Source organism: Scyliorhinus canicula, chromosome 14 (genome assembly GCF_902713615.1).
Source record: "Scyliorhinus canicula chromosome 14, sScyCan1.1, whole genome shotgun sequence".
NCBI classification, from domain to species: domain Eukaryota; kingdom Metazoa; phylum Chordata; class Chondrichthyes; order Carcharhiniformes; family Scyliorhinidae; genus Scyliorhinus; species Scyliorhinus canicula.
The window spans coordinates 43,856,317-43,873,101 of record NC_052159.1 but is presented as its reverse complement, the minus strand read 5'-3'; the positions used below and the strand labels follow the sequence as shown (position 1 = coordinate 43,873,101).

Sequence of the window (16,785 nt, the reverse complement as noted above, 5' to 3'; positions counted from 1 at the left end):
CAAGGGTTGCCCCGGGAACGGGGCTCAAGGAGGAGGAAGCTACAGCAGCGGAGCCTGCTCGAGGAACAGGAGGCAGCTGCTGAAGTTGAGGACTCAGCCGCCCAACAGGTTGAGGAGGAGGTGGTGCAAAGGAGGCAGTGCATAAGGGCACAACGTCAGTGTATTGAATCGTGGTGCCCAAGGCATGGCTCAGTCTGTGACGACCATGGCTGACAGCCTCAACAGCATATCCCAGCCACTGAGGGACGTGTCCCAGATGCAGGTTGACATTGCCGGGGCACTACATGCTCAGGTGCCCTCACCTGGTCCACACACTCAGCCTTTGGTTGTGACCATATCCCAAGTGTTGTAGCCCAGCTCCCCAGTGTTGAAACCCAGAGTGTTTGATTGGGGACTGCTGCCTCTACAGTGCTGATGCTTTTCGAGGTCAGCCAAACTGTTCAGGCTTCAAAGTTTGATTGAAATGCAATGCAATAATTATCGTCTGAGACGTGGCACGTGTACCCACGAGAATGCTCGAGAATATTTTGTTCATTAAGTGGTCAACAGTGACAAAGATTTGAAAATCAACCAGATAACATTCCACATATCACACTAACCGTTAAACAACAAAGAAATGTCACTGTTCCAGATTAGTACCAATGCAAAGCCGTATCTGCTCATTTTCACAAAAAAAAACACATGGTATCACCGGTCACAGGTTCCTCAACAGAAATGGAAGATAAGTGCGAGAATGTGTTACCATGACCAGAACTTTGTTGTAGAAATGATCTATCAATGTGTTACTTGTTCCACATATCAATGCCAGTCTTGGTCCAGAAGCGCAGCTGTGCAGGCCCTCCCACACGGCCTAATCTCACCGGAACCAAATCCTGGCATCCACATATTCCATTGCTGCTCAAGGTGCACTTGAACATCCTTGACCTCCACCATATTTAACCCATGGTGACGTGCCAGTTACATGTAGCACTCACCAGTCCAGCAACAAAAACATCAGCAATCTGTGAAAGCATTTCTTCATCGGCGTCATCAGGTGGCCCATTTGGATCAATGTCGCGCACCAGATCCCACAGCACCTTCTTGCTTCAAACTGGATTACCTTCTGAACTCATACGTCCCTGAGCTCTGTGTTTCAGGATCTCCTGGGGTCATGGAAAAAATTGTCTTCTTTCCGGCTACAGAAAAAGGAAGGTGACAGCAACAGCAGCCTTCAGGCATTTGCAGCCACCAGCAGGAGCAAGCATCAAACCTGCAGCTGTGATGTGCTCTCACAACTGGGGCAGTAGCTATAGTGACCTTGACCTGCATGCCTGAAAATAGAAATGGCTACTCACCTCAGATCCCCTCAGCAACCATTGCACCAGCTTCACTTTTTAAAAAAGGAATACTAAACAACGCTGCATGATTTCTCGCTTGGGAGTCGGTTAATTTCCTGAAGGCTGTTACATTGACTTCAAACTCGCTAATGAGATAGAAATTGTCATATTTGGGCATGACCCGAAACTCTCCATTGGGAGGGAGCGGGTTAGATAGCAAACTGATTTGCGTCTTGTGTAAATCTCAATTTTGACGTTTCCCGCTATTTAACCAGCATGCCCAGATCCATGCCAGGCGCAACGTGGTGGTTAAATCGCACCCTATATTGTTATCCTGCCGAACCCTGGAAGGATCCAGAAGTGAAAAGGATGAGGGCACTGGTGACTTTGACAGTCATTGGCAAAGCATGGTAACCAGTTCCTGTTGAGAGCATGACTTGTTTCAGCAGGCTGTAAATATCTACCACCTGCTGATTCGATGCCTTGAGCATCTTCAGGCACTGTCGTCTGACATGTCCAAGTAGCTTATTCTCTGTCCGTACAGTATGAAAATGAATATACCCTCCTATGGAACTGCAGGTCTGTGAGTAGGAGGGAACAGTTGGTCCTCCTGTTGCTTGTCCTTGTCTATGGCGGCACCCATGTTGATCTGATAGATCAGAACTGCAAGTGCAATTAAGGCCACCAAACCGCTAAAGTGTGTGAAGCTATCTTCCAGGAAAAGTACAGTGAACAAACCCTTTCACAGAAGCTGATAATAAAGCAGCTACGAGTACCAAGTACTCCTGATATATTTCCCTGTCATGATTTCAACTCCTTCAAGTGCTGCTGTGTTTGCTTTGATTTCACCAGCAGGTTCCATGAAGCCCAGGAAACCTGTTGATCTAAATTAAGCTGTAATACCCACATTATTATCACTCAGTGATTAACACTTTGAAATTGCCAACAGTTAGAGCAAGCTTCCCAACCCGCTCATGATTTGAATGGATTTTCCCATACCCACTCTTAAACCCATGCACTCATAATAAAATCCACCCCCACCGCAACTGACTCTTGTTGAGGTACTCTTCATCTATACAGTAACTTTGCTGTCATGCACAGGTAACCATTCCTAATTTGCACCAAATTAATCTCTGGCAAAAATCTAAAACAGGCCATCACAAATTGGCAGCCCATTTTCTGCCAGGTCCAATTTTATTTTCCATTCGTGACTCATGATTCTCTACACCTGTTTTGAAAGACCAAATACAGTGGGCCACTGAGGAGCCCTATCCTCATCACATGTGCATTTCAGATGGAGCTTAATAAATCAATTAGGAGAGCAAAGAGGGGATATGAGAAGGCTCTGGATGGTAAAATTAGGGAAAAATCCTAAGATATTCTATAAATATATCAATGGGAAGAGGATAACCAGGGAAAGAGGGGGGCCCATTAAGGACCAAGGGGAAAATCTGTGGGTGGAGCCAGAGGACATTGGTAGGGTGTTGAACGAATATTTCACATTGGTCTTCACCCAAGAGAATGCGGAGGTAGTTATGGAACTAGGGGAGAGATTGTGAAGTTCTTGAGCAAATTGTTAGAAGGAGTGACAAGGTCTTAGAGGAATTGGCAGGCTGAAAAGTGGACAAATCTCCATGTTCGGATGAATTGTATCCCAGGCTGCTATGGGAGGCAAGGGAGGAGACAGCCGGGATTCTGACCCAGATTTTAAATTTCTCTCTGGCCACGGGGGAGGTGCCAGAGGACAGAACAGCTAATGTGGTCCCACTATTTAAGAAAGGTAGGAAAACAAGCCACGGAACAACAAACCAGTCAGTGAGTCTCACGTCAATGGTCGGGAAACTACTGGAGAAGATTCTGAAGGAGGAAATCTATCTCCACTTAGAGAGGCAAGGTTTGATCAAGGATAGTCAGCATAATAATAATCTTTATTGTCACAAGTAGGTTTATATTAACACTGCAATGAAGTTACTGCAATGAAAACCCCTAGTCGCCACATTCCGGCGTCTGTTCGGGTACACAGAGGGAGAATTACGAATGCCCAATTCACCTAACAGCACAATTTTGGAGACCAGTGGCAGGAAACTGGAGCACCCGGTGAAAACCCATGCAGGGAGAACGTGCAGACTCTGCACAGACAGTGGCCCAAGCCAGGAATCGAACCTGGGACCCTGGCGCTGTGAAGAGGGTCTGTCCTTATTGTCAAAGGCCTCTGGAAATCTAAATAGATCCCATCCACTGGCTTTCCTTTGTCTAACGTCCTTTTTACCTCCTCAAAGAACTCATTTGTCAGACATGACCTCCCCTTGACAAAGCCGTGCTGACTCAGTCCTATTTTATCATGCACTTTCACGTATTCTGCGATCTCATCTTTAATAACGGACTCTAAAATCTTACCAATGACCAAAGTCAGGCTAACTGACCTATAATTTCCCATTTTCTGTCTTCCTACCTTCTTAAACTGCGGTGTTACATTAGCCACTTTCCAGTCCTCTGGGACCCTCCCTGCCTCCAGTGATTCCTGAAAGATCACCACCAATGCCTCCACAACCTCCTCAGCTATTTCTTTTAGAACCCTGGGGTGTAGTCCATCCGGTCCAGGTGATTTATCCACTTTCAGATCTTTCAGTCTTGGGTTGCAGGAAGATATAGATGGGATGGTCAAACGGGCAGATAAGTGGCAGATGGAATTTAACCCTGAAAAGTGTGAGGTGATACACTTTGGAAGGAGTAATTTAACAAGAAAGTATATGATGAAAGTTCTGACACTTGGAAGTTCCAAAGATCAAAGGGACCTTGGCGTAATTGTCCATAAATCGCTGAAGGCAGAAGGGCAGGTTAATAGGGAGGTGAAAAGATATATGGGACACTCGCATTTATCAATCGGGGCTGGCTGGGGGAGCAGGGAGGTGTGCGGGTGGTGAAGATCAAGGAGAAATGGGAAGCGGAGTTGAGAATGGAGATCAATTGGGGAGGATGGAGTGAGGCACTGCGATGGGTAAATAGGACCTCCTCTTGTGCAAGGATGAGCCTGATACAGTTTAAGGTGGTGCACAGGGTGCATATGACTCGGGCGAAAATGAGTGGGTTCTTTCAGGGGGTAGCAGATGAGTGTGAGAGGTGTGGGCGGGGGCCAGCGAATCACGCGCACATGTTTGGGGTTGCGAAGACTTGGAAAAAATTCTGGCTGGTAGCGTTTGCGGTCTTAGCCAGGATAGTGGAGGAGGAGGTGGACCCAGACCCTTTAGTGCCGATATTTGGGGTTTCAGAGAAGCCTGAGCTCATGGAGAGGAGGAAGGCCGATGTCGTGGCCTTCGCCTCTGATTGCACGGCGCCAAATTTTGCTGGAATGGCGGTCGTCAACGCCACCGGGAATAGCAGCATGGTTGGGTGACCTGTACGACTTCTTGCGGTTAGAGAAGATAAAGTACGAGTTAAGGGGCTCAGCGGGGGGAGTCTGAGAAAAGGTGGGGGATGTTTGTGACCGTGTTTATCATAGAATTTACAGTGCAGAAGGAGGCCATTCGGCCCATCGAGTCTGCACCGGCTCTTGGAAAGAGCACCCTACCCAAGGTCAACACCTCCACCCTATTTCCATAACCCAGTCACCCCACCCAACACGAAGGGCAATTTTGGACACTGAGGGCAATTTATCATGGCCAATCCACCTAACCTGCACATCTTTGGACTCTGGGAGGAAACTGGAGCACCCGGAGGAAACCCACGCACACAGCGGGGAGGATGTGCAGACTCCGCACAGACAGTGACCCAAGCCGGAATCGAACCTGGGACCCTGGAGCTGTGAAGCAATTGTGCTATCCACAATGCTACCGTGCTGCGTGTTGGAAGAGCTATTCATCGCAGGGTGGGGCTGAGAGGGTGAGCGATGGGGAAAGGGGGGTGAAAAGGGGAAAAATCTGTACAGACTGTATAGTTGATTGTTGGGAAGTATGTTTCCCGGGATGTTTACTTGCTGTAAGCTGCTTTAATACAAGTTTGTAATAAAATACGTTTAAAAGAAAAAGTCAATCGGGGCATAGATTACAAAAGCAGTGAGGTCATGATGGAGCTGCATATAACTTTGCTGTGGCCACAGCTGGAGTACTATTCTGGTCGCCACATTATAGGAAGGATATAACTATACTGGAGCGGGTGCAGAGAAGATTCACCAGAGTGTTGCCTAGGATGGAACATTTAAGTTGTAAAGAAAGGTTGGATAGACTTGGGTTGTTTTCTCTGGAGCAGAGAAGACTGAGGGGTGACCCGATTCAGGTGCACAAGATTATGAGGGAAATGGCCAGGGTGGATAGAGAGTAGCTGTTCCCCTTAGTTGAAGAGTCAGTTATGAGGGGACACAAGTTCAAAGTAAGGGGTGGGAGGTTTAGGGGGGATTTGAGGATAAACATTTTTACCCAAAGAATTGTGATGGTCTGCAATGCACTGCCTGGGACGGTGGCAGAGTAGGAATGCCTCACATTCTTTAAAAATGACTTGGATGAGTACTTGGCATGCCATAACATTCAAAGCTATGGACCAAGTGCTGACAAGTGGGATTAGGTGGGCGGGTCAGGGCCTTTCATGCGTCTTTCCAGGCTCGATGGGCCGAAGAGCCTCTTCTGCACTGTAGCATTCTGTGGTGTCGTTGGATATCATCAACGTTGGTTGATTTTTCCCTTCTCTTCTGCAGTGGAGCAGGGTCTAATCCTAGAATCCCAATGTTAACCTAGTTAACATCAGCCAACTCACATCAAGGTAGCTTGATGTTTAGTTTTGATATTTATGTTGTGAAGAAAACTGCTAATAAATCCATTTACATTAGGAATGGGCAAGAACACTAGCCAAGGCAGCAATGACCACATCCTGTGAAAGAATAAATAAAACAAACAATAAGTTTCTTGGTACTTACTTTTAGCTCCAACAACTTATCAACGTATACTTGTTTTGTTTGGTCTTCTCCATCTTCATATAACCAATTTTCGGTCTCGGATAATAATGTTAAAATTTTTGTTTGATCCTGCAATTCACAAAAAAACCGTGAATATCTATTTCATTGCTTTCCGCCATCCATATGGGAATTTTAGAGTTCGCAATCCATTTTTGAAGTAACTAGTTTTAGGAATTTTCCACAATCTTGATTTATACACTTAATTCAACACTAGCATCGACAAATTGAGACAATGAAATAAACATTTTCTTTGCAAGAGAAGAAATCAACATAAAGTTAAAAATTAGTGGGAAATCTTGATAAATCTTCAATGAGCGGAAATGTGGCTACATTAGAGAGGGCAATGTAGATGTTAGTGTATGTTTATAATTTACTGAAATATTTCATTTGTATTATTTCATTTGTATTAAGGGGAAAAAGGAATAAGGGCAGAAGTTGGAATACAAGAGACAATGGTAATATAGAAGCAAAATTGGTTGAGTGGCAAGAAACAGAAGGTGTTCTTGGTTTGGAGAAGCCTTTCTAGTGGTGCTCCCCAGGGTCCACGTCTTGGGTGTATAGCGCAACAAAACTTGGAAGTATAGTGAACTGTAAGGGGAATGGAGATAAATTTCACAAGAACACAGATAGGTTGTTGGAATGGGTGCACATGGAAGAGATGCAACATGAACTACAAGATAGATTTCTAAAGAGGCTGCAAAAACAGAAGCTTGGGGGGGGGGATATACTTTCCAAATATTGACTGTAAACGCTATAGTTGAAGTACTTTAGATGGGTCAGTTTTTGTCCAATGTGTGCAGGAGGGTTTCCTGACACAGTATGTAGATAGGCCAACGAGAGGCGAGGCCATATTGGATTTGGTACTGGGTAACGAACCAGGACAGGTGTTAGATTTGGAGGTAGGTGAGCACTTTGGTGGTAGTGACCACAATTCGATTACGTTTACTTTAGTGATGGAAAGGGATAGGAATATTCTGCAGGGCAAGAGTTATATCTGGGGGGAAAGGAAATTATGATGCGATGAGGCAAGACTTAGGATGCATCGAATGGGGAGGGAAACTGCAGGGGATGGGCACAATGGAAATGTGGAGCTTGTTCAAGGAACAGCTACTGCGTGTCCTTGATAAGTATGTACCTGTCAGGCAGGGAGGAAGTGGTCGAGCGAGGGAACCGTGGTTTACTAAAGTAGTTGAAACACTTGCCAAGAGGAAGAAGGAGGCTTATGTAAAGATGAGACGTGAAGGTTCAGTTAGGGCGCTCGAGAGTTACAAGTTAGCTAGGAAGGACCTAAAGAGAGAGCTAAGAAGAGCCAGGAGGGGACGTGAGAAGTCTTTGGCAGGTAGGATCAAGGATAACCCTAAAGCTTTCTATAGGTATGTCAGGAATAAAAGAATGACTAGGGTAAGAGTAGGGCCAGTCAAGGACAGTAGTGGGAAGTTGTGCGTGGACTCTGAGGAGATAGGAGAGGTGCTAAATGAATATTTTTTGTCAGTATTCACACAGGAAAAAGACAACGTTGTCGAGGAGAATACTGAGATACAGGCTACTAGACTAGAAGGGCTTGAGGTTCATAAGGAGGAGGTGTTAGCAATTCTGGAAAGAGTGAAAATAGATAAGTCCCCTGGGCCAGATGGGATTTATCCTAGGATTATCTGGGAAGCTAGGGAGGAGATTGCTGAGCCTTTGGCTTTGATCTTTAAGTCATCTTTGTCTACAGCAATAGTACCAGAAGACTGGAGGATAGCTAATGTTGTTCCCTTGTTCAAGAAGGGGAGTAGAGACAAACCCGGTAACTATAGATCAGTAAGCCTTATTTCTGTTGTGGGCAAAGTCTTGGAAAGGTTTATAAGAGATAGGATGTATAATCATCTGGAAAGGAATAATTTGATTAGAGATAGTCAACATGGTTTTGTGAAGGGTAGGTCGTGCCTCACAAACCTTATTGAGTTCTTTGAGAAGGTGACCAAACAGGTGGATGAGGGTAAAGCAGTTGATGTGGCGTATATGGATTTCAGTAAAGCGTTTGATAAGGTTCCCCACGGTAGACTATTGCAGAAAATACGGAGGCATGGGAATCAGGGTGATTTAGCAGTTTAGATCGGAAATTGGCTAGCTGGAAGAAGACAAAGGCTGGTGGTTGATGGGGAATGTTCAGACTGGAGTCCTGTTACTAATGGTGTACCACAAGGATCTGTTTTGGGGCCACTGCTGTTTGTCATTTTTATAAATGACCTGGAGGAGGGCGTAGAAGGATGGGTGAGTAAATTTGCAGATGACACTAAAGTCGGTGGAGTTGTGGACAGTGTGGAAGGATGTTACAAGTTATAGAGGGACATAGATAAGCTGCAGAGCTGGGCTGAGAGGTGGCAAATGGAGTTTAATGCAGAAAAGTGTGAGGTGATTCATTTTGGAAGGACTAACAGGAAGACAGAGTACTGGGCTAATGGTAAGATTCTTGGTAGTGTGGATGAGCAGAGAGATCTCGGTGTCCATGTACATAGATCCCTGAAAGTTGCCACCCAGGTTGATAGGGTTGTTAAGAAGGCGTACGGTGTGTTAGCTTTTATTGGTAGAGGGATTGAGTTTCGGAGCCATGAGGTCATGTTGCAGCTGTACAAAACTCTGGTGCAGCCCCATTTGGAGTACTGCGTGCAATTCTGGTCGCCGCATTATAGGAAGGATGTGGAAGCATTGGAAAGGGTGCAGAGGAGATTTACCAGAATGTTGCCTGGTATGGAGGGAAGATCTTATGAGGAAAGGCTGAGGGATGTGAGGCTGTTTTCGTTAGAGAGAAGAAGGTTAAGAGGTGACTTAATTGAGGCATACAAGATGATCAGAGGATGGACAGTGAGACCCTTTTTCCTCAGATGGTGATGGCTAGCACAAGGGGACATAGCTTTAAATTGAGGGGAGATAGATATAAGACAGATGTCAGAGGTAGGTTCTTTACTCAGAGAGTAGTAAGGGCGTGGAATGCCCTACCTGCAACAGTAGTGGACTCGCCAACACTAAGGGCATTCAAATGGTCATTGGATAGACATATGGATGATAAGGGAATAGTGTAGATGGGCTTGAGTGGTTTCACAGGTCGGCGCAACATCGAGGGCCGAAGGGCCTGTACTGCGCTGTAATGTTCTATATACATGCAGAAATCACTGACGATGCCAATCAGGTTGAAAGAGTGGTGAAAAAGGAAAATGGGATCCTGACCTTTAGGTTGAAGCATTAAACAAGTTACAGTGCAACTTTATAAAACACTGATTAGACTCAGTTGGAATATTGTGTCCAATATTTCGCACTGGCTCTGCCGGCTGGTTCTCCACCGCTATCAAACGACAGTTATGATGTAGAGATGCCGGCGTTGGACTGGGGTCAATTTCCTCCAACTCTCTTTACGGAGACCAACTTCAGTCTCTATCTATTTCAAGTAACTGAAGCTTCTCATTCTTAGAACCATTTTCGCAAATCCTCTCTACAATTTCACATTCACAATTTGCTTCTCCTCATTCATTTTTCAGAATTTACCCAAAGGCCACTAAAAGCAATGCAGTTGTCTGAAATGGAAATCATCTTTAATGGCGAGCTGCCCAGCAAATTCTTGAAGTTCAATGATTTCATGTAAACATGGCTCAATATTGGGTTTTATGCTGCGTTCTGATTCACCTATTAAATTCCAGCCTCCGCCTCTCTTAATTTACCTGCTTCTCGCTTTTTTACCCTTTTATGTTCTCTAGATATCAAGTCTCAGGTCACAGTAAGCAGGGCTAAAGAGATCAGTGTCAGTAGAGAGCCATTAATATGTTGAATTTGAAAGTAGAGAATGGTAAAACAAATTATAAAAACATAAAAGAAATTAAGAGATAGGGAAGAATAAAAATTTCTAAGTTCATTTGTGGTGGGTTTTGCAATGTGTTTCGCACTGGCTCTGCCGGCTGGTTCTCCACCGCTATCAAACGACAGTTATGATGTAGAGATGCCGGCGTTGGACTGGGGTGAGCACAGTAAGAAGTCTTACAACACCAGCTTAAAGTCCAACATGTTTGTTTCAAACACTAGCTTTTGGAGCACTGCTCCTTCCTCAGGTGATTCCTCAGTGCTCCGAAAGCTAGTGTTTGAAACAAACATGTTGGACTTTAACCTGGTGTTGTAAGACTTCTTACTGTGCAATGACAGTTAGGGTGGGATTCTCCAGCCCCGCCCGCCCGACAACCGGAAATTCCAGCCCAAGGTCAATGGACCTTTACATGGTCTGCACCCCGCCCGTGGGGATCTGATGGCGGGTAGGGCAGACAAATCCAGCCCTTAGTCACGTTTTTGGGTCCTGGGGAGTTTCTCACAAGTTTAGCCCATACTTAGAATTTTATTCATCACTGGCGAGCTGAACTCAGTGGTCAAGCTGTCAGTCTGAAAGGGTGCCACAAATTCTAAGTGAGCTTGTGGGTCCCCCCCTCCCAATCTCTGGGCAATGTCACCCCACACACACATGGGCATTACCACACCCCACCCCCAAGTGAGGACACCCTGCTATGAGGTCCCTGGGGAGGCCCCCCCTCTTCAGGCCCACCCCCCCCCAATCTCCCAGAGGCCCCTACTTACCTGCCCTTCCGCCCTTCACACCCCCTCCACTCTCCTTTCGTTCGTGACCCTTTGCAGTGCCACCCTTGCACTGCCACTCTGACAGTGCTCCTGCCAGCTTGGCATTACCACCCGGGCATCATGGCAGTGCCAAAGTGCCCACATTCCAGGGAGAGTTCCAGGGGGCCACCAAGGGGCCTCCATTATTCTGGGAGACCCCCTCCCCCGGGTGCCATTCCGCCTGGTCCACATTTGTGTGGATCTGTACTGAACAGCACCCGGCTGCAGCCTCGCTGGGAAGGCTGGTAGATCCTGGGTACGTCTGCCTACATAGGCGCGCGTCGTTTGGTCACACACATTTTGGGCGGAATTCTGATTCCAACGCCTTGCGAGACTAGTGTATATCCTGCGAGTGATAAAGACTGCCGGGAAGTCCACGCAGGGCCTCTACCAGGATCTACCGGCCGTGTTGCGCTCTCTCTCGAGTAGATCATGCCCTTGGAGAAGGTTCCAGAAGTGAATGGCTTGATTGTGATTATCCTAACAGTGAACGGATAGTGGAATCTACTTTGGAGATACAAATCAGGAGCTGGAATAAGCCAGTCAAACTTTATTTATAGATAGGAAATATTTAGACATGATGAAAATAGCATGGAAAGAGAAGCAATTAGGATGTTTCAGTGTATTCATGCACTAGCATTGCTACTTATTACTAGTCAATTTCGCATGACACAGAGGGAGTTAAGTTCAGATGTAGACTGCAGTGAAGAAGAAATAATTAGACCACAGCAAGCCAATGTAATTCAGTCATCATTCAAAAGCATCCATTTGGTCCTTTGGTATAATTGCCTGCGCGTTAGCAGGTCTTTCAGCTGTATTTAGCCACTTGGAGAAAGGAAAGAAATTGCATGGTTTTCATGCTGCCTCCCTGGCGGACAGCTTCTCATTCGCTTGCCCTACCATCAGCTGAGTGCTACAATCAGTGCAGTTATTCATTTAAAGACACCCAGTGGTCACCAGCACTTGTTCCAAGTCTATCAAAAGAGCATTATAAACTAAAATGCAAAACCAATACATAAGGAGATTTGGTCAAATGACGAAGAGGTTCATCAAAGAAATAGGTTTTATAATAATAATAACCTTTATTGTCACAAGTAGGCTTACATTAACACTACAATGAAGTGAAAAAAGAAGTAGCTTCAATTATCGGGGTACCACAGGGATTCGCACTGGGGCCCTCGCTGTTTACAGTCGATATTAAATACTTGGATGAAGGGACGGAGTGTGTCACAGACAAATTTGCTGATGATAAAACTAGAGGGACTGCAAGCTGTGAGGCAATGGAAAGGATCCCCAGCTTATGCAAAATTGTGCCCTAGGCTCAATTCCAAAAGTCCCACCTCTGAACCCAGCCCGCACCATTTTTGCAGGGGTGGGTTGAGGAGTTGTCTGGATAGGTCCAGGATGAGGGTTAAAAGTTATAAAGCACCAGGGGGGTGGATAGGGACCTATAGCTTGATATGTAGGGTATGAGGGGCCATGGGGTGGGTTGAGGAGCATGAAATGGGATGGATGGAGGATGGGAGCGTGCATCAGGGGAAAGGATGAGGGGTATAGGACTGTTTCTTTGCAGTTGGGTCGAAGTGCCGGATCACTGAGACTAGCCTTTCACCCGACTGTCTCTGCATCCAGCAGCTTGTGCTGCCTTCAAACATTTTACAATGGCAACCATACCCCACCCCCTCCCCTGGCCTTCATTGAGAATCGCGATGCTTGAAAAATCTCGCAAGATTCTATGTAATCTTGCAGCGCGTCGTGATCTGGATCTCGTTTTTGCTGGGCAAGATCCAGACGCGCACATTTAAATGGCTCACCCAATTCACCCGGGGCCAGGATTCACCAGCCTCGTCAGTGAGGTCTCAACTGGGCGCCATTGGGTATTGGTTCACAAAGTCATGAACCTGTCGTGCTGCAACCTCAAGGGTTCTTGCTGGAGAGTTGAGGCTCCTGGGTGGTTGGGCACTGTGCAGGATGGTACCCTGGCACAGCTAGCAGCATACTGGCAATGCCAATTCACACTGCCAGCGTGTCCAGGTTGCCCATGCTAGGGCTCAGGCCCGGGGTGGGGTTTGCCCATAGAGATGGGGTGAGGGGGGGGGCTCAAGGATGCCGGAAGAGGCAAGTTGGGTGAAGTTGTGGGAGGGGTGGGGGGTCCTGAGACCGCTGCGGAGGCACTGAGGGTCTGGGTCAAAAAATCAGGGCCGCTTTTAAAAATGGTGCCCCATCTACGAGTAGTCTTCCTCCACTTGTGAGCTGAGCTGAGCTCGCCAGTGCAGGAAATGACTTAGAGTTCCTCGCAGAAGCCAAAAAATAGCTGCAGGCGCCGAGATACACCCCACCAATTGTGCCGTTCAGCAGACTTCAACTGGAGTCTGCTGAATCACATGCAGTATTGCTGGCGGAGAGGGGGGAAGATTTTGTTGAAGCTTTTTGTCTTGCACTCATCAGGACAATTGCAAGAATACCAATGTCAGGGGAAACAACAACTGTATGAGAAGAGAGTGCTGATTGCCTGACAAATGGACTCTGATTGGTACAGACATTGCCATGGAGAATGCTCTTGTTGATGGTGACTGATGTTAACTGCCAAGAATTGCTTGAAAATTTAAACCAGGCAACTTGACTCGGATTGGTCATGGCATTGCCGTAAGGAATGAACAAATTTGAAAATAAAGATGAAAGCTTTGAAATCAATTTGGGAGTTAACCTAGATCGTGAGCACACGGGTGATAGGTAATTGGGACTTGGTGTGAGTTAGACCATGAACAGAGTCTTGGGGCTGTACGGTGGCACAGTGGTTAGCACTGCTGGCTCACAGGTCCAGGGAAGGGTTCAATTCCGGTCTCGGGTGAATGTGTGGAGTTTGCACTTTCTCCCCGTGTCTGCGTAGGTTTCTTCAGAGTACTCCGGTTTCCTCCCACAGTCCAAAGATGTGCAGATTAGGTAGATTGACCATGTTAAATTGTCCCCAAGTGTCCAACAGTTAGGTGAGGTTACGGGGATAGGGCAGGGGATTGGGCCTAGGTAGGGTTCTCTTTCAAAGGTTCGGTGAAGACATCCCAAATGGTCTGCTTCTGCGATGTAGGAATTATTTCTATTAAATGAGGTCAGAAGCTCATTTTGGGCTCTGATTTAATCCCATACTATTGCCAGGAGGAGGGATATAGTCATGAGTTAGAATATCAAGTTTGGAAAAACAATGACTGCGATAAGCAATCTGGTAATTTACTAACAGTAGAGCACGTGAAAGATGTGGTGGTGATTTAGAGCTGGGTGTCAACAACATACATGCAAAAACTAATCCTGTGCTTTCAGCTGATGTCACCAAGGGGCAGCATGTCAGTGAAAAATAGGAGGTGGCCAAGGATAGACCCATGGGAGACTAGAGCTAACGTGTGAGAGCAGAAAACGAAGCCATTACAAGTGATTCTCTAGCTGTGGTTAGAAAGTTAAGAATGGAATCATAAAGGAGCATTCAGCTGGAAGATAGTGGAGAGGAGTTGTAGGAGGATGGTGTGATTGCCCGTGTCAAAGGCTACAGACAGATCAAGAAGAAGAAAAGTTCACCTTTATTAGTCATATAAGTGTTCTATTGATACAATAATAGAGGTGGAAATCGGATTGGAGACAGAACTCCTGGAAAGAGGCGAACAAATTTGGGAGGCCGTACCACGTTCAAGAACCTTGGAGTGGAAAGGAGGTTAAATATGGGGCAGTTGTTTGAAAAGACATTGGGATAAAAGAGTTTGTCTTTTGAGCAGAGGGGTGATGATGGCAGATTTAAAGATAGGGAAAGCACCCAAGAGAACATCAGTTAACATGGGAACCAGGAGATGAATGTTTAGCAGTTTAGTGCGAATAGGGTTGAAGAAACAGGTGGCGGTCTCATCGTCAAGCTCAGATGGCAACAGGAATTTTAGACAAAGTTTGGCATGCTGGGATTGTAGAAGGGAGCAAAGCAGCACAGGCAGCTGATCAGATGGTTTAGATTTTGGTGACAAAGTAATTCACGAGTTCCTCATCCTTATTGTGAAGGGGAGATTGGAGGAGACAGGGAGAGGGAATTTTTCTTTGTATTCTGGGATGATCCTGGAAGAGTGAGCAGTTTAAATAGACGAGCATGTCTAGATGGTGAATTACATAATCTCGTACAGATCTCACTATGTATGGCTAAACCAGTTGTTCGCCGTATCCTTTCAAACCTTAATGGCTTCTGAATTGAGGGCCATATTTGATTAAAGTCTATGGCCAGGGGACAGAATGGTAGATTTATTGATGTTTTGCAAATTTGCACACCAGTTCCAGTGTCAGTCATAAGTGGGAACATTGAGGGTGTATTCTTTTTTTTAATAAATTTAGATTATCCAATTATTTTTTCCAATTAAGGGGGCAATTTAGTGTGGCCAATCCACCTACTCTGCACATTTTTTTGGGTTGTGAGGGCGAAACCCACGCAGACACGGGGAGACTGTGCAAACTCCACACGGACAGTGACCCAGAGCCGGGATCGAACCTGGGACCTCAGCGCCGTGAGGCAGCTGTTCTAACCACTAGGCCACCGTGCTGCCCTATAGAGGGTGTATTCAGGGCAGTTTCCAACCAGGGATCAGGCTATTTTGGATCTGGTCATGTGTAATGAGGCAAGTTTATAAACAATCTCAGACTAAAAGATCCCCCAGCTGTCAGAAACAACTGTGTTACCACAGGAAGTAGTTGAGGCCAAAACATGGCATATTTTCAAGAAGTAGTTAGATATAGCACTTAGGGCGTAGGGGATCAAAGGATATGGGGGAAAAGCAGGATTAGGCTTTTGGATGATCAACCATGATTACAATGAATGGCGGACCAGACTCGAAGGGCCAAATGGCCTCCTCCTATTTTCTACGTTTCTAAGTAAACATAAATAAGGGAATAAATAAAAAGGAATGAGGGCAGTGTTGGCTGAAGTGGATTTGGAAAGGGGTTTAGCAGAAAAGAAGGTTCGTAGATTATCATAGAATTTACAGTACAGAAGGAGGCCATTCGGCCCATCGGGTCTGCACCGGCTCTTGGAAAGAGCACCCTACCCAAGATCAACACCTCCACCCTATCCCCATAACCCAGTAACCCCACCCAACACTAAGGGCAATTTTGGACACTAAGGGCAATTTATCATTGCCAATCCACCTAACCTTCACATCTTTGCACTGTGGGAGGAAACCGGAGCACCCGGAGGAAACCCACACACACGGGGAGGATGTGCAGACTCCGCATAGACAGTGACCCAAGCCGGAATCGAACCTGGGACCCTGGAGTGTGAAGTAATTGTGCTATCCACAATGCTACCGTGCTGCCCAATGACAGACGTTTATGAAAATAGTTCATGACTCACAACAAAGATATACCTTGGTGAGGAAGAAGGATTCTAGGAATGGGATGAAACAACCATGACTAACCAAGGAAGTTATGGATAGTGTTAAACTGAAAGAAAAAACATATAATGTGGCAATAAGGGTACATTAGCAAGCAGTATAAAAACAGACAAAAGCTTCTTTAAATATATAAAAAGGAGAGGCGCCAAAGTGAACACAGGTCCATTCGAGAATGAGATTGTGGAAATGATAATGAGGAACCAGGAAATGGCAGAGGAGTTAAATTAATACTTTGCATCAGTCTTCACAGTAGAAGACACGAGCATTCCAAAAATACTAAATAATCCAGGGGCAAAAGTTGGGGGTGGGAGGGATGGAACCAAAATAACTATCAGCAGAGAAAAAGTACCAGGGAAACTAATGGGGCTAAAGGTTGATAAGTCCCGTGGACCTGAAGAGTTGCATCCTAGGATATTAAAGGAAGAAGCTGCAGAAATAGTGGATGCACTGATAGAGATCGTCCAAGAATCCTTAAATT

At 45.9% G+C, this 16,785-nt stretch overlaps 1 protein-coding gene across 6 annotated transcripts in view; it reads right to left on the bottom strand.

Moving 5' to 3' along the window:
* The window catches only part of LOC119977398 (heat shock protein 105 kDa-like), a 127,467-nt gene that overhangs the window by 5,847 nt on the left and 104,835 nt on the right, over nt 1-16,785 (bottom strand). For all 6 annotated transcript variants that reach the window (XR_005463193.1, XM_038818246.1, XM_038818251.1 and 3 more), the window contains exon 15: nt 6,223-6,330. Coding sequence is in view for 5 of the 6 variants with exons in the window: in XM_038818246.1 (XP_038674174.1) it covers nt 6,223-6,330 (108 nt within the window). In the remaining variant the exon portion in view is untranslated. The remainder of the gene's footprint in view (nt 1-6,222; nt 6,331-16,785) is intronic.